This window comes from Macaca nemestrina, chromosome 19 (genome assembly GCF_043159975.1).
Source record: "Macaca nemestrina isolate mMacNem1 chromosome 19, mMacNem.hap1, whole genome shotgun sequence".
Lineage (NCBI taxonomy): Eukaryota > Metazoa > Chordata > Mammalia > Primates > Cercopithecidae > Macaca > Macaca nemestrina.
Window position 1 is genome coordinate 78,382,197 of NC_092143.1, and position 18,969 is coordinate 78,401,165.

The following is an 18,969-nucleotide window of genomic DNA, read 5'->3' on the forward strand; positions in this document are numbered from 1 at the left end:
ACTCAGGACAACAGTGACTTCAGAGATCAGGTCATAAATACTGAGTTAGTTTGACCATCTTCTCCCTGAGACATTTCTGGCAGCTGTTTCATCATTATGTTTTCATTTGTTACTTCTGTTTCTATCATAGAGGCAGACAACTATTTTTTACACTCTCTCTCGTTTTCTCTATAGTGGTAGAGAGGATAAGAGCACCAGTATTATATTCAGATAAATTCACATTTATGCAGGGAATTCATGCAGTTGGTTTAATTAAACCCAATAGCAGCTCTATGAGGTGTTCATTTGTATGTGGAAAATCGAGATAGTCAAGTTCCTAATAATTTGGCTGCATTACAATATTTAGGAATAGAATAATACTTCTGCCCATTAAAGAAGATTTTACTATCAATAAGAAAAATACATCTTTGTTTGTTGCAATTCAGCCTTTTAAAAAATTAGGAATGCATAGATCGATATGAAATGAAGACGTGGTAAGTGTAATAAATCATAGAAACTTCAAGGACAAGACAACTTTTTTGCTTTGTAACATATAAAATATATCCATCGGCAAATAGCACTTCTTATAATAGAGCATAGCGTTAGCCATTTAAATGCCTGTGCAATGTGTAAAAACTGCTTGCTAGATTAAATTATGTAGAAGAGCATTTCTATAATGCTTAGTGTCTGATTCACTAAACATCACTGGCGCACTCAAAGTTTAAGAGGCATTATGTACTTTTATTGTTTGGCAGGCAATTAAATGTAGAAGTCACTGTGATTTAAAAGAAGAAAGCAGAGCCTCTGCTATGTTGGTATAGTTTTTTTTAAATACTCCTAAAATAATTATGTCTATTAAAGCTCTCTTTCTGTTTATCCTTTGCATTGTGTAGTTTATAGCCATTTATTCTACACAGTTTTAAATTTGAAATAAATAGGATCATCTTAGATTTCATGTAATTTAGGAAAATAGAACATATAACATTAATTCTTTCGGGGGGTACTATAGCACTATTTTTTGACCTGCCTTCTCTATAGAGAGACCCATTTAATACTTTATGCATTTAATAAAGGCTGACTTAAATGGGGTCATTCTGTATTTGGAACAAATGAGAAAAATGTTCCAGAAAAACTCATCAAGGAGTATTACAGTCTTTTTACAAAATAACTTTAAATGGACTATAATTATAACAGGAAGAATGATTGCTAGTGTATGTAAGTCAATTTAACCTGTTAAAGGCAGAACAATTCAAAATGTGTGTGTATCTTACAAGTTTATGAAATTAACATTTGATTGTCCTCCACTGGCTTCTTAGAAACAGCACTTTCAAGAGCTTATTTACAATGCAAATCACTGAACAGTTCGTATATAAGCACCATAAATTGTTGTTTACTTACTTTCTAGAGCTTGGTGAAAATGTGTGACTACAGACCTTATTTGAATTGCTAGTCCTGCGCTGAAGCTCCTGTGACTCTGGTTGAGATTATGTGACCCTTTTAAACTGCCATTTGTAAAAATAAGAATGTACTGATCAGGATCCAATCAGGAGAGAGAAGCAACATAGTCATTTAATTAGGGAACATTTATTATAAAGACTAAGTAACTGTAACGGGGTATTAAAATACAAGAGATGGGTTAGTACAAACTAAGGAGAGCTCTGAAGAATGAGGGAATAGTGGATGTATGGAGCAGACGTTAGCCCAGGGCAGAGACAGAGCTCCAAGGAGGAGACTCTTTCGTTGCTGAGATCCAGGGGAAGGCTGTGGCTCAGTGGATGGCAGAGGAGTTACTATGGGGCTGCACCTGCAGGACTCAGAGGTAATGTGCCCTCTGATTGGCTGTGAAAGCTGTTCATAGGTGGTGTTCTGCTGGAGGCACTTGCTACAGAACCACCGGCACACTGTGCAGGGGCAAGCTGCTGCTACTGGAGGAGCCAGGCAGGGGGCGACCCTGCGTTGTGCACTGAGGGGCCTGCCAGGGAGCTCAGGGAGGCCACCCCTTCCTCCTGCAGGATCTCTCCTGTACCCTCTACTGATAAAACTTACCTTCTTGCTCACTAGGACAGAAAACGTAGTTAAAGCGTCTGGATACATTTTTGAAATGAAAAGTGGATTTAGAGCTAAGAGGTGTAGTACATTGATAACTGGCACAGGGAATATTGATGTTTGCCTTTAGAATTTTTTAATTAAAATGAGGTAATACATGTTTATATTTGCATGGTTTTTGTTCTGTAACATGTTAATCAAATCAGACATGTTGAGATAAAAGTCTTACTGGTTGTGAGGAGTCAATGACATCATAACTATATTTTGCCTTAGGCAGAATCTGACTGGCACGTGGTCTCTATTCGCGAAATGGTAGCTGTTGATACCAGAGAACTTTGTAGCTCACAGGTTGCCCTTAGACTGTGTGGCAGTGCCCTCACACAGTAGTGCTGATTGGTAACTTCAAGCTAAATAAACAGTCCTAGGTGATGGCTCTTACCCTCAAACCTGAAGAATACAAGTAGCAATCTTGAAGGATCTTGAAATTAATTTAGTGGTCTAGAGCCTCCTCTTAGAACAGAATGATAAATATTTGTTTATCTCAGTAGAGATAAATTTGGTTTTTAAAGTGTCCAAATTTTTTACGTGTATTGGGTCAAGATGTCATGACTATGAGTCACAATAAAAAAACAATTTTTAATATACTGCTTTAAATGGTGGACTCTAATTCTTGTCAATTTGTTTTCTGTTGTTCTGTCTCCAGACCTGAAGCTTCAGTAGGATGTAGAATGGTCACATAAGTTTTCCTTTGGGGTGAAAATGGACCATTTTCTTTATAGCTTATGCCTTAATGATTTCATACTACTCTTGAATTAACTGAATCATCCTCAGCTGTTCCAAAGAAAGAAAAAAGATAAATATCCTCCATTATGCAAGTGACAATATTTTATTTTCATGAATCAAGAATGACTTTTATCAACAACTAGCCTTGCTTTCTAATAATTGCCAGGAAAAAAAAAAAAGAATTCAGCGTCTGTAAACTGAAAGCCATAATTTGTGGACTTCATTAACATTTAACTTGCTTACAGTTTTCAGCCATACTAGAAAAATGAACAAGTTCATTGATTTCGTCACATTTTGCAGTTGATTCATCCTGGGATACACCAGGACAGGGCTGGATGGTTTGTGGACGAAGGTTAAGATTGTTTTCATTGTTCAGATGTTTATTATATTATGCTTCTTTTGGAAATTTCCAGGCAAAATAATTGCAGCCAGATTTTGCATAGAACTTTGGGGGATTCATTACCCATCCTTTTAAAAAGCCTTTATTGGGTGTTTATCATGCGTCCTGCTCTAAGGAATACCAAGGTGACCAAGATACAGTTATAATCAATATTGCTTTTGAGCAGAGTTGCTACTCTGCCTATGGGCCTTTCTCTTCTGAAACTCTATGATTTCCTTTGATTTCCAACTCCATTTCCTTTGATTTCTAAAATATATAGGATATGCGCATGTTGGATCCTGCCTTAATCCTAGCCCTTTGGGAGACTGAGGCGAGAGGATCACTTGAACTTAGGAGTTCAAAATCAGCAATATAGGGAGATCTCGTCTCTTTCAAAGGAAACAAAAAATTAGCTAGGCAAGGTGGCATGTGCCTGTGATCCCAGGTACTCTGTGGGCTGAGGTGGGAAGACTGCTTGAGCCTGGGAGATCAAGGCTGTAGTGAGCTAGGACTGTGCCACTGCTACTGCACTCAAGCCTGAGCGGTAGAATGAGATCTTGTCTTGAAAAACACGAAGAATAAAAAACATGTGGGTCTGCACTTCAATAACAGCACAGACTAGCTGCAGTTTTTAGTTGGAGTAAATGTGCAAACTTACAGCAGCCCACTAAGGCAAGAGTATCCATAAAAATATATGTGTATATGTGTGTGTGTGTATGTATGTATGTATATATATTTGTGTGTGTGTGTATATATGTGTGTGTGTGTGTGTGTGTGTGTGTGTGTGTATATATATATATATATATATATATTTTTTTTTTTTTTTTTTTTTTTTAAGACGGAGTTTCGATCTTGTTGCCTAGGCTAGAGTGCAATGGCGTGATCTTGGCTCACTGCAACCTCTACCTCCCGGGTTCAAGTGATTCTCCTGCCTCAGCCTCCTGAGTAGCTGGGATTACAGCCATGCGCCACCTGGCTAATTTTATGTTTTTAGTAGAGACAGAGTTTCTCCATGTTGGTCAGGCTAGTCTTGAACTCCCGACCTCAGGTGATCCACCCGCCTCAGCCTCCCAGAGTGCTGGGATTACAGACATGAGCCACTGTGCCCAGCCCACAAAGATAATTTTAAAACATATTTCAGTTTTAATCTAGAATGCACTGGGCTCCCACTGAATCAAGCTTGTTGACTTGGAGTGTGGTCACATACTATCATAAGATGTTACTGAATGGGTCCTAAACCTCATTGCTCTGTTCTGAGGGATACTGTTGAGAACTCTGTTCATTAACTTTTGGCAATTGCTTCTTCCTAGGGTTCTGGGAAGGGAGATAGTTCTCTCTGAATTTAGGGTTAGTGTAGTTGTGTATCTTCTTGGTCTCCAGTTTGGGAGATACTATCCTGTAGCGTTAAGAATATGGGTCCCTTATGACTGCATGCCTGGATTCAAGTATCTGCCTCACGACTGTCCAGCTTTGAGATCTTGGGCAGGCTGTGTAACCTTCTATGCCTTGGTTTCTGTATCTGTAAAATGAGGATCATAGTATCTACCTCATAGAGTTGGTGTGAGGATTAAACAAGTCCTGGGTAAATGTTAGTCTCTATTATCACATTTATATATTATTTTATAGGTACTGTAAATTGTATGATCAATCATATTTTCTTCTTTGCACTGGCTACCCCAAAACTCCAAGTGAAATCTGTGAATAACATCCGGTACATGAACTTAGTGACTTTTTAAAAAAATTTTTTTGGTGGTAGGTGGGTGGAGTCCTAGCCACATTTCTAGTGTCCTTTTCTTTGCTCTACTTCCCTTGCCTTTTAAGTTATACTTTTAACAGTTTTATCAATTTAATTTTTTATGTTATTGTGTTGAATTGCATGTCTGGGAACAGTATAGGAATCATCATTGTCATCAATTACCTGAGTATTTGCCATCCAGTGACACTTCTTTTTGCTTAGTAACTCATTCGTATCCAGAACCTGTGTGTTGTATTCAACGTTGCTAAGGAAAAGCCTTTCCCAAGGTATGATGGAGATATCAGGTACGTGTGTGTGTGTGAGAGAGAGACAGAGACAGAGACAGAATGAGTGATGCAGAATGCCACCCCACCCAGCTTGTATCAGCTTTCCTCCATCTTGTATATGACTTTGGTTCAGTCGTGATTCCCCTCTATGAAACAGAAATAATTTACTTTGATTTAACAGAGGAATACAGTACAGCCATGGAGTGCTGGGAGCCAGCCCAGGTGTGACAGTTCTGGAGAAAACATAGGGGGTCTGTTGCTGACCATACTCCTGTGGATGATGGCAAAATGCGTCTGTGTTATTCAGAAAATTAAGAAGACTGTATTTTTAGAAATGCTTCCTTTTACTGTGTTTCAGAGGACTTTGCCTCGTTATCATATTTTTTTCATTGTCCCCCATAGTATTTACTTGAAGAACCTCACTAACTGCCTGTTCTTGGCACTTCCATGTTTAATAGAGGCACCGGCAGGGTGTTACCTATATGAATGCTCACAACTCTTCATCTTCTCATGAGGTGCACTTGGAAGTTTTCAATTATCTATTCCAACTAGTTGCAATGAAATGAACTCCTGAGTGCTTTGTTCTATGAGGTATATCTGGCAAGAAGGATTGAAGAACTGATAATAACTGATGCTGGTTGAACATGCCTGACTCTTGTTACACTGACTTTATATTTGCTGTCTTATTTAACTGTCAGAAATACCGCGTGAGGTACATGTTATCTCTGTTTTATAGATAAAGAAACTAGACTTGTTTCTAAGTGATTTGTCTAAAATCACCAAGCTAACAGTGGAAGAATTGGAATATGCCTGTGTTTTACTCAGAATCTATGCATTTTGCTACTACCCAAAGCTGTCCTGAAAACTGAAAGCTGAGTTATTCTTTCTTTACTTGGTTATTTTAATTGTGATGTAATTTACTTTAACTCATCTTATTTTATCCCAATAAACCATATTTGTTATTTTGGGGGGTCCCATATCTGTTGAATGAAGGCTAGGGGTGGATCTGAAAATTGGTGTGCAGGGAAATGTATCCTCATTGGGCAATATGAAATTCATAGTTTATCCCATTTTCCGGTAGTTCAATAATCCTTCATGAGTCCAGAAAGAACCATATCATACTTTATTTGTTTCGTTTCAAGTGATAAGGACAGCTTTGTGTAATGGGAAAATTATAACCTCACACCAGTGGTGTATTAGTCTTCTGGGTTTGCTGTCAGCCACACGTGCATGCTTTTGCTTTATATGTGCTTCTATTATAGTGCAATAGTGGTTTTGTAAACCAGGTCTGTAGCCAGCCTTAAGTTGTTTTGTGGATGCTTATCACTATTTCTCACTGTTTAAGATCACACTGTAGGACTTTCATCTGAGTGCTATCTGTTTCCACTGGGGGACCTTCTCTGTCAAAATTGAGGATTTCATTCTTTTTGAATATTATTAGTGCTGTTACTATTTGAGCTTATTGCTACAATACCGAAGCTGTTTTCTGCATCAAAATTAGAGTTTGCAACCAAGAGACACTATTTCTCATAAATGTTTGCAGTCTTCTAACATTTTTTCATACCCCAAATTGGAAAGTTGTTAGTATTATGCATTTTAAACAAATCCATTTTGTTTCTGGAATTGTTAAAACTCAGTAAGAGGGCAATATAAATGACCAGTTGTTGTCAAATGAAATATTGAATTAAGGCTGTATCTTTGGAGTTGTTTTGTTCTCAATGGAGTGTTTAGTTGAAACAAGTAATTGTTAAAAGTGTTAGAGAAGACAGTGTCCAGGGACACTAATTTCACCATCAGATCTGGAGCTAACAACTAAGACAAAGCTAGAAAATTGGGACAGACAGTTTGAGGTTTCTTGATGCTATCCTGTTTAACATTGTTTATTGGAGCCTTGGAGGCAGATGTAGAAAGCATGCTCATCAGATTTGCAGACAACACAAAGCTAGGTAAGATGGCTATTACCAGGATTGAATGACAATGTCAGAGTTGTAGGATGGAGTGATACACTAACAGCAGGAGATGGGATTTAGTAAGCATAAATGGTTTGAATTCAGAAAACTGTTTACTTTGTTAGAAAAGTGGAGAGAGACTCAACGGCAGTGGTGTGCAAAAGCCGTATGGGATTTCAGGCTCACGGAAGCTGAGAATGGACCAGCGCCCTCTCTGCACTGAGAAGAGAATGCGATCAAGGGCAGTAGCCCCTTGAATTCTGAACAGCTGCCAGGATGCTTGAAGGGCCTGTAAACCTTTTGGTAGCAGGAATTGCAGGGAGCAAAGCATACTTTGCCTGTTGCCTGGAGAAGTGAAGACTTAGGACATGACAGCTCTTTTCAAATAATCAGCTTTCCAGTGCCAAAGCTAAGATTTTTCTTTTTTCTTTTCTTTTCTTTCTTTTTTTTCTTTCTTTCTTTCTTTCTTTTTTTTTTTTTTTTTTTTACTATTTTTTCACAGGATAGAACAAAGATAAATGGGTATACATTTCAAGAAGCAGAGTTTGGGCCTTTTTAAGGGGGGGATGTTCTACATAGTCAGGATGCTTTACAGAATTCTGAGTGCCTCATCTGTTCAGAGGCTGGCTGGCTGGAAGGTTGTACAGTTGACCTAAGCATTTGGATAGAAGCTGGACCAGGTGACCTCTAACATCTGTTTTTGCTCTGAGGTTGGACAATGGCTGTTTTACTTACCTTCTTGCCAACAGGACACACATTGTGGACATAATGTAAAAATATTCTTAAATTCATGTTTTCTTGAACCAGAACACTTAATTGTCATCAGTGGCAAACAATTATAATTTTTTGAATTAATATGATTAATAGCATTATATGATGGATAGTAGAATTTTCATAATAATAAGATCAATTTAATTAATCAGTTCCCCATGTGAAACATGGAGATAAGATCTGATACTAAAAAAAGTAACAGGAGGCATTCAAGAGGATATGGGATGGGACAAAATCATAATGTGCTGAATGCTATTGATGCTGAAACAGCTGAATTGCTATGTATATGCTGCATTTTCTATTATTCTTTGTTTTTTTCATTTAAGTAGTTTCATTTCTAGTACCAGAATTAAGCAGATGTTTACCACATGCTTAGTTTTGAATTTATTTTTGCCTTTAAAACTTGTATGGACTGTAAGTGAATTTATCATCTCTTTTAATTTTGAGACCTCAAATCACCAAAGTATTAAAGTAAAACCTTGTTTCTTTGTTAGATTTGGAATAAGTATTTGGAAAATATTTTGCAAGTTGTGCTATGGTTTGTACTGCATCTTGTCCTCTACTATTGTGCCAGGATTGTGGTGAAAGCATTTCTTGTTTCATTTTTTTGGACAAATTATAAGTGTTTTTTCTTTATTGAAAACATGTTGAACATTTAAGTCAGTTCTCTTAAAATTTTGAATGCAAGAGCAATTTTTCAAATTCCTATACATCTGGAAACTACAGATTTTAAATTTGCTTAGGTCTTACTTCCTTTTTTTTTTTTTGGCATAGAGTCTCACCCTGTCGCCCAGACTGGAGTGCAGTGGCTTGATCTCAGCTCATTGCAACCTCCACCTCTCAGGTTCAAGCGATTCTTCCGTCTCAGCCTCTCAAGTAGCTGGGATTACAGGCACCCGCTATCATACCTGGCTAATTTTTGTATTTTTGTGGAGACAGGGTTTCCCCACGTTGGCCAGGCTGGTCTCGCACTCCTGACCTCAGGTGATTCGCCCACCTCAGCCTCCCAAAGTGCTGGTATTACAGGCATGAGCCACCGTGCCTGGCTAGGTCTTACCTTCAGTTGGCTTCTACCAACATTAGATTGCTTTTGGAGAGCTGCATAATATGGCGGTGTGGGTGAGGCATGGTTAATATTTAGCAGCACTCAGCAAGGGATCAGTAAGTGTTGGATGCACAGCTCCTGAGTAGAAAGACCTAATCAGATTTAGTTTGGCATCAAACTTGCCATCAAGTCTAAGGCTTCCTGCAATCATCATAGCTTATTCCAGAGGTCTGGTTGGTATTTACATTACTTTTTATTCTTCTACAATTTAGGTGGCTGCCTCTTTGATGAGCCGTATAGCACATGTGGATATAGTCAATCTGAAGATGATGACTTCAACTGGGAGCAAGTGAACACCTTGACCAAACCGACCTCTGATCCATGGATGCCATCAGGTTTGCTTTCAGTTTTAAGTTTTGTTTTAAAATAAAGAGGAACACAAGAGTCTCAATCACAGTATGTGTTCACTGAATATTGGTTAAATGAGTGAAGGTGTTGGTCTTTGGATGTGGCAGTCAAAGTTGGATTAGCTAGTGAGAGTGGTGCAATTAAGACGATAGGTTATAAAAGTTTTATCTCTCTCCCCTTAAAGTCTAAATTATACTTCTTTTATTTGCAAGTACCCCTTAGCTAGATTAGTGGGCATTACCCAGTTGATCTTTTCCCAAGCAGCAGATATGAGAAAAAGATTGAGATCTTTGCTGGCAAATGTGTCTAAGGGGTGAAACTCCAGTTGGGTAATCCAAATAACAGTCTCTTTCCATCCCAGATAGGAGGCCTTGGTGGGGGACTTTTCTCAGCCTCAGGGGCTGAGAGATCTAGGAGAATACCCAGTGATCTTGAAAGTGTTCTGAAGATGAAATGGCAATGCATAAATGTGGGTATTTTTTCCACTGAAGAAATGCTTAGTGAATTTCTGATGAGTGAAATATGTGTTCCACTGAACACCAAAAAGAATTCTACTTCTTATTGGGAGGGAAAAGTAGGAAGATGGTGGCTAGTGAAGTCTAATCAGCTTGGAGCTTGATTATTGCAATGGACCCTTTTTCAGGCTATGACACTGGACGTCCCTTTAGGACTTTAGGTCTGCAGATTCAGTGATGAGTTTGCTCCATTCAGGTTTCAAACTGTGAAACATGTTCTGATTTGGATTTCAGATACAACATAATTTTTATACTTTTTAATGAATGCAAAGTTTTTCATTAATGCTCCAAAGCATAGGAATAATTACATTTAGTAAGTAATCTTGTAAAGGTAGCTTTTAAATGTGAAGTAGAGTTTAATGTTGTCACCAAGCTTTGACGGTATGATGCCCACAGTGTTCCTGCCTCTCCTTCCCACATTTAACTCCTTGTAGCTTCAGAGAAGGGAGCATTGAGCTCTTTATCACTATGGCTTCACTGGACTCAAAGCCCTTCTAGCTGTTGGTTATCTTCTTGCAGCTGCAGCTCACACCCTCCTTTTCTGTGTCTTCTGTTCTCTTGTATATGTGTGTGCTGTTGAATAGGACTGTTTAAATCAGCTTTAGTTGCTTTTCCAAATTCCAGTTCCTGCTTCTGTTCCTGTCAGTGATAAAGACAGGGGAAGAGGAGAACACAGCTGCGCTCCTCCTGTGGGGCCATCGTTTCCCAAAACAGTGTCTCCCCCGAGGGCCTTTTGGTCTTTTCTGCCCTCTCAAGAGGACCCAGCTTGTGTCCAGTGAGGCGGGGCTGGCTAAGGCCATGAGAGTGGGGAGGCCCTTAGATTAGTCGTGGTAGATTGCCCCAGAAGAATGCACTCACTCTTGCTTTGTCTATTAACTCCTCATTTGATAAAAAATTTGAAATATTTCACATTAGGTAGTTGATTTCATTATTTTTGTTCTTAAATCGAAACTTGACTTGAAAAAATTAAGTTTTACAAAGAAGCCCAAGTATTTCAGAGTCTTTTCTAGCCTCTTCTGACTTTATTTCTGCCACAGGATAACTCACCTCCCTTGGTAAATGAGGCCAAAGAAATCATTTCTTGTCATCGTCTTGTTCTTTTCTTTTTTTCAGTGGCCCATCTTAGACTAAGTTGTCAACTTTAAAATATTAAAAGCATAGGTTTCTAGCACAGGCCGTTAAAAAAGTGGTAGTAAAGATCAAAGCCCAGGTGTATCCTGGCACAGCCAGTTAGGTAACTGAAAGAACAAAGGTGAATGAAGAGGAAGTGAGGCTGCACATATATGGCCTTTGAAGGCTCTTCTGACTTGAGAAGAATGACATGGAGGCATTTATATGTTTTCTTATGATTTAGTCTTCTGTTGATGAATGGTATACTTGATAATTAATATTAGGCCTTTGTAGCATAAGATCTCTAAGTGGTACATCTTGCAACACTTTCGTCAAGTCTGTCTTATTTCTGATAGTTCCAGAAGGTGTGTTTTGGACCCTTACCCCCAAACGGATTGCAACTCATTGTTTGGATCTGAGAGTGGTTTAGGTGTCAGCGTGTGAGTGAGGAAAGGGAAGCACTGGCAGTTCCCCCACCCCTCTGGCTGTGCTTATGCGCAGGGGTGCAGCTCAGATTTCTGAAAACTGTCCTTGCTCCATCAGATTAAATGTTTTTGCCATAATATAGAACTGAAAATACGGGTATTTCTTTTTTTTTTTTCTTTACGTTAAACAAACTTTAGTCATTAGAAATTGTTTTTGGGCCCCAGTGTATACTAAACATGATGGTAATTATTGTAGGAGAGGAAGGATTATAAGAAGTGACTTTTTTCTCTTTAGGAACTTATCTACTTCGGGAAGAAAAGTTACAAAAATACAATTAGCGAACAATCTAAAATGATATGTAATTAAGTGTGCTGTAGACTGGAAGTGTTCTAAAAGCAGTTTCTCAGTATAAACCCAGTATTTTATAAAAGAATGTGGAGCTGTACCCAGCTGACCCATCGGCCAAAGTGAGGAGTTCCATTCTCAAAGCAACATTGTTAGAAGTGAGGAAACAGCATCTTCTAAACATGCATGTACTATCCTAAAGTCTAGATTTTTAAACCGAGTCTCCAATATGTGTATACAGCCATAAGTTTTAAGTGCTACTTAGTTTCAGGGGTTTTCACCTTCTTTTTCTTCTTCTCCTCTTCCATTAATGTGTGCAATATGATTTATTCCTTTCAAAAACTGATTCCAAGGCTGGTTTTCCCATGCTAAAACAGAAATGACTCTTATGAATTTCTCAGGGTAAATGGGTAGGAAAATCAGATAGAACCATAGCTTTTTGAAGGCAAATTTTCCACACCTTTATGTAAAATACTATTGGATTTATTCTTTCATGGGTATGTGTATCTGTCTCATGTATATAGGTTGGTTCCATAACACTTTAGAGACCGAGAGTTGGCAAACTGTCCTACTGATCAAATCCAACTTGCTGCCAGTTTTTGTGTGGCTTGTGAGCTAAGAGTGGTTGTTACATATTTTAATACTTGTAAAAAAGCAAAAAGAATAATAAAATTTTGTGATGTGAAATTCAAAATGCAACGTTCACAAGTAAAGTTTTACTAACACACAGCCATGCCCATTTGTTTAAATGGTGTCAAGTGGTTGGTTTCAAGCTACAGTGACAGAGTTTAGTAGTTGCAATAGAGACTGGTCCACAAAGCATAAGATATTTATACTCTGGCCCTTTACGGAAAAATGTCGCTGATACCTGTCTTAGACCATTTTGGCATCAGCATGTAATTGTTGTTTTGGACCCATGGTTTATATTGTTCTTGTTTTCTATATTCATGTAATTATTAATCTACAAACATTTCACATTTTCTCTCACTTTCAGAAGATGTGTTTTCTAAACATGGGGCTATTAAAATCAGTAAGAAAAAAAAAAAACATGATTAGAGATTTCCTCTATCATTGCCTTAAATTTGCTACCTCTTGAAAAGCATTGTGGTGTGATTTTATTTTTTTTTTGTACCTAAATCTTTGTCACACTCCTATAACTCTAATAAGTGAATAATTCATCAAGGGCCGGGTGTGGTGGCTCATGCCTGTCATGCTGGCACTTTGGGAGGCTGAGGTGAGAGAATTGCTTGAGTCCAGCAGTTCGAGACCATCCTGGACAACATGGGAAGACCCCATCTTTATAAATGAAGAGTAATAATTCATCAAGATGGATTTAAAAGTTATGACAATGAGAGACTAACATGTCATTCTAATTTTTAGCTTTTTACTTTTTCTGTGTCTTTTTAAAAGCTAGTGTTCCAGCGTATAGATTTGTTTCCCTATATCCTCATGTGTGAGGTTATTTTTAACCACATTTAAAAAGCTAAAATACAGTTTGGAGCTTTAGGCAAGCTAGCTTGATAACTACTCTGGAGCAGTGACGTTAGCTCTGGAAATACATATTTAGGGCAAATAAATACTAAATGCTGTTTAAATTTTTGTATTTCAAGTGAACTTGCATGTCATAGTAGATTAAAGTTTTGCTGCTAGCTCTGAGTCATCACGGTTTTTTGGTGGTGAAACCATGCCAAACCTAATTTCTCTTTTATCAGTGAGTGAGTGATTAATTTCATATCAGTTTATCTTCTCTATTAGCAATGGGGAAATTTCTTTCTTTTTTCTTTTTTTTTTAATTTTTATTTTTTTGAGGCAGAGTTTTGCTCTTTCACCCAGGCTGGAATGAAGTGGCACGATTTCAGATCACTGCAACCTCTGCACCCCCCACCACTTCCCGTCCTGGTTCAAGTGATTCTCCTGCGTCAGCCTCCCAAGTAGCTAGATGGGACTACAGGCACCTGCCACCACGCCCAGCTAGTTTTTGTATTTTTAGTAGAGACGGGGTTTCACCGTGTTGGCCAGGCTGATCTCGAACTCCTGACCTCAGATGATCCGCCTGCCTCAGCCTCCCAAAGTGTGGGGATTACAGGCGTGAGCCACTGCGCCTAGCCTACAGTGGGGAAATTTCTTGAACTTTATCATAAGGATTGCTACTTTGAGCACAAAAATCTTGATATAGTAACTGGTGTATTTTGTTAGCACTCTTGCATTCTATCACTTTATATACTGTAGCACATTCTATAATTATCACATAGATTAAAAACTTTAAAAAGTATCCCGGCCCGCGGGATAGTCGAAGCAGGCCCTGGAGGAGGGGGTGGGAATTTGGGGAACAAGAGATACGAGAAATGGAGACAAGACAGTGCTCTGATCAAGTCTCGTTTAATGGCGGTAATGCAGTGCCTTATATACACTTGGAGGGGAAGGGGTTGGGCCAAGGCGAAAATGATCTCATAGTGGAGGCGTGGCCAGATAGGTATTGGTTTCTCTGGTCGAACGTCATGTTGCACCTGCGCTGTCAGGTAGTAATTTTCCTGGGCGCGGGAAAAATGGGTGAAGAAGAAGCAGGAAGAGCGCCATCTTTTATGAGGTATTAATACAGGGAAAAAGGTAAATCTAGGGAGGAGGTAGAAGGTGGAAATGAATAGAGCTCAGGCGTTTTTAATCGTCAGTTATTATTCGCTATGGCCGGGGCGTGCAGCTCTGGACAAAAAAGGGTTTTATGATGTATAAACACCTACCTGGTTTGATAATGTGGTATTTTGTATACTTGTACCTCAGTGTTCCAGTTCTATACAACTGATACTTAATAGATTCTATATGCTTAAAAATATAACCCTGTTTTATACAAAAATTAAATAATCAAATTCATCTACAATACTAAGAATGTAAAGGTAACTTATAATCATAGCTATAACCATAGCTATTTGATACTCATGACATGTATTTATGGTCTGTGTTGTCCCCTTAAGTTTTCTTACCTCTAAAAGGCTGTAATTGAGTGAAAGTGGATATCGGTGTTGTGATAACATAATTCTCTTAGTATTTTTCCAGTAGTATAGCATGGGACTACATAAAGCTCATTTAGCTTTCCATGTCTTAGTTATACCTGTGGGGAGTTGGGAATGATGCTGCTGCTAATTTTCATGGAGATGTTGTGACTAAGAATGGAATCATGTCAGTGGGTGCCCGCATGAAAGACAGAGAGGAAAGTGTCAGGATTGGGCAGCAGTGTGCACTCTGTGTGATGACCCAGAAAATAGAAAAATGACTACATATATTTGTTTAGAGTCAGTTTCACATTTGGGAAGGAAGATGGATTGACAGACAAAGTAATTGAAGTTTTCTCTTCGGATGCACTTATCAGGCACATTTTCCTTGTGCTAGGGAAGACTTCCCTATTTATTCACACTTCAGGGCTTATTCAGGTCTTAGAGAGTAATGAAGGGAAGATGACAGTGGGCTTGAACATACTTTTTCTCTCTTAAATTTCAGCATGTTTCCAGTGAGAAATGTTTTTGGCACAGAATGTTCAGACAGTTCTCTAATTATCCTATTCGTTCTTTCAAATCAGTCAACATTCAACAAATGTTTATTAAACACCTGCTATGTGCTATGCATTGTTTTAGATGCCTGAGATTTTTCACCAAGTAAAACAAATAAAGATCCTCTTCTCAGCCTACCTTATCTTCTTAGTCTGATAAGATCGTTCCTGGATGGGCTTACGATTATGTGCTAGAAAACCACATTTCCCACATTCATTCATTCATTCATTCATTCATTCATTCATTCATGCATTCATTTATTGAGACGGAGTCTCGCTCTGTTGCCCAGGCTGGAGAGCAGTGGCACAATCTCGGCTCACTGCAAGCTCCGTCTCCAGGTTCATGCCATTCTCCCGCCTCAGCCTCCCGAGCAGCTGGGGCTACAGGTGCCCGCCACCATGCACAGCTAATTTTTTGTATGTTTAATAGAGACAGGGTTTCACCGTGTTAGCCAGGATGGTCTCGATCTGACCTCGTGATCCGCCTGCCTTGGCCTCCCAAAGTGCTGGGATTACAGGTGTGAGCCACCGCTCCCGGCCGCCACATTTAGTAATGACTTTCTAGTCATGAGTATTTAAGAGGTAATCCAAAATATAGTTCATCAGACCCAGCACATTAAAGCATCAAATCTAGCTTTCCATATAGCTTTCTTTAAAAAAAAAGTAAGATAAAAAGGCTAAATCTTAGGCAAGTAACTGCACAGTATTTTCAGATCAGTCTGCCTTGGAAAACAAAGTAATCTTGTATATGTACATGACACTAAGCAATTAACAACATTTGCTTTTTTGCTCTGTATCATTTGGTCGTCATGATGGGCCTGAGAGATTGGGTGGCATTATCCTCACTTTACAACATAGGAAACTGAAGTTCAGAAAAAGAATACTTTACCCAGGCATCTGTGGGAGAATGACAGCCTTCACTTTTGTTCTTTGGAGTACCCTTGCGTATTCTCTTCACGTGAGAACATGCATCTGGGGGAGAGGCTAGTCTTTCATTTCAGGTGCATGCATTTGGATCTTCTTGAAATGACCCTGCAGGCTGTTGACCGTGGGTCTACATGCCCTGCCCAGGTCAGCTGCTGGCTCTATCAATGTGTAGCTGTTGACCTTCGGCAAGTTCTGAAGCTCCCCATTTTAGTCCTATTATCTGTAAAATATTAGTAATAGCTGTTCGTGGAATGACTCCCATGGTCCTGGCTGTAGGTGCTAGAGCTGTAGCAATGGAGTTTCTAGCCTCTTGACGATTAAATCCCATGGAGGAGGCAGGCAGTCCACAGGTAAATGGAGAAAATAGACTGTCACGGTGGGAAGTGCCAAGAGTGCTGAAGAGGAACCAGGATAAAGCTTTAGAGAGCCATGGGCGCTGCAGACAAAGACAGCTCTTCTGAGGATGCATCTTTGAGTAAAGACCTGAATCCTGTCAAGGCCAGGAGGCCATGGAGGCTGAGTGATCCAGCATAGGGAAGGGCAGGGGCATGCTCTGCTGGAGCTGGGGGTGGGAGTCAGACCACATAGGACCCTGGAAGCCATGGGAAGATGTTTAAAACCTACCTCAAAGAGTTACTGACCAAGTGAGACCCAATAATACACACCAGGAGCTTAGCCTTCAACCTGGCCCAGTGCAATGTTCAACAGATTTATTCCCTTTATTAGTATTATTAAATAATGTGGAGGCAATTTGGTATGAATTCATCTCTGAGCTTAATTTTGACTCAGCTAAATGGGCAGCTTTTGGTAAATTCTTATTTTCTCTTCTGAATTACGCCAGGTAAGAAATAGAAGATGGAAATCTTCATCTAATTTTTGATTGGATTAAAAAGCCCCAAGCTGAAAGAAGTCTATTAAAATACAATAATTAAAAAAAAAATCTTTAATCAGTATATTTGTTTCAAAACTCTATTAATATCTCATGAAATTTTCAGATATTTAGATGCAGCAGTGCCTGTTTTTTTAAGAGCCAAGATTTGTTTTTAATTTGTAAAAAATTAATGTGGAATTTGCATACAATAAAATACACTGATTTTTTTCTCCTTCTTTTATTTTAGGTTCAGGGGATACATGTGTAGGTTTGTTAAATGGGTAAATTGCGTGTTGCTGAGGCTTGGTATACAAATGATCCCATCACCCAGGTAGTGAGCATAGTCCTCATAGGTAGCCTTCCAGCCCATACCCCCATTCCATCATTCCCCACAAGTAGTCCCTGTTGTCTATTGTTCATTCCCATGTTTGTGTCCATCTAACAGTGCTTTTTATCTGGATGGTAGGATTTGAGGTTATTGCCCCATCGTTTCTATCTGACACATTTCCTTTGTGACCAAGTCTAACTTTATAATAAAAATTAACACTTAAAATGTTTGGGAGGTGGGCATTGAATTTGACTTTTTTTAGGTGAATCTGAATAATTCCAGTCACTGAACCCAAGAAACGAAAATTGAATTACTCTCCTTCCTTGAATATCTCATTCAGTTGTCCACACTGAGACTCCCACTTGAGATCTAGCTGTAATATAATCACTAGTGAGTATTCGTCCTCCCTAGGTCTTACTCAGACCACCTTGGTGAGGCTTAGAATGAGTTTACAGTCAGGCTTTGTATGGTGAATGATGAGACAAAGCAAAATAAATTGGACTGGAGTTGTAGTCTCTCAGCAGTTTCGAAATTACAAAATTTAGAAAAATAACTTTAGATGATTATGAAAAAACAAACCGTTTCATGTCAGTGACCTGTGGGGAGCACTTAGTGAAACACCACAGGCTCTGTGTAGCCTCATTTCCACATGTGTGGACACCGTGTGCCCCTTCAGTGGTCCTCACTGGTTGTGTGGGTAACGGGTGTACAAGGGAGGGTTCTTCCCGTGAGGGAGATGCTGGGTGATGGAGCCAAAGGTAGGGATCACGTTTCATGTTAATTAGGAAGGAAGGAAGGAAGGAAGGAAAGAGGGAAGGAAGGAAGGAAGGATTTTAGTTCTTGAATTATACATCTGATTTGGTGTTTTCCTCCTTTTAAAAAATGTAGTAGAATATACATAGCATCAAATTTACTATGTGAACCATTTTTAAGTGTACAGTTCAGTGCATTATAAATGCATTCACATTGTACAACTATCACCATCGTCCTTCTCCAGAACTTCTGCGTCTTCCCCCAACTGAAACTCTGTACCTATTAAACTCTAACTCCTCCTTCCTCCTCCACCAGCCCTGTCAACCAGTGTTCCACTTTTTGTCTCTATGAATTTGGCCACTCTAGGTAGCTTATGTAAGTGGAGTCATACAGTGCTGTCCTTTTGTGCCTGGCTTATTTCATGCAGCATAATGTTTTCAGTGATGCCGTTTTTCTATACAAAAACTTTCAGCGATTGAAGCAGGCAGTCATTCTTTAAAAAATGTTTTGATTTTTAATATCGCACAGTATCAAGGGGGCCAGTGCCAGCCACTGTATTATGTATGACCACTTATTTCAGTAGTTTATATTTAACATTCAACAAATGTTTTCCTTTAAATTTGTTCCAAATTCCGGTCTCGGCAGATTGGAAGCTTACAAAAAGTAAGAATAGTGACTAAGTTGTGTTTTAAATATTTGCTAAAAAGTATACAAATTAGCCCATGTTTATAAATATGTGTTTTAATAGTTTTATTTCCTGCCTAAATTTCC

General features: G+C 38.9%; 1 protein-coding gene across 5 annotated transcripts in view; it reads left to right on the forward strand.

Moving 5' to 3' along the window:
• Positions 1-18,969, forward strand: part of LOC105478860 (protein tyrosine phosphatase receptor type M) — an 826,332-nt gene that overhangs the window by 204,053 nt on the left and 603,310 nt on the right. For all 5 annotated transcript variants that reach the window (XM_011736570.3, XM_071085869.1, XM_011736565.3 and 2 more), the window contains exon 2: positions 9,247-9,369. In XM_011736570.3, coding sequence (XP_011734872.2) covers positions 9,247-9,369 — 123 coding nt within the window. The remainder of the gene's footprint in view (positions 1-9,246; positions 9,370-18,969) is intronic.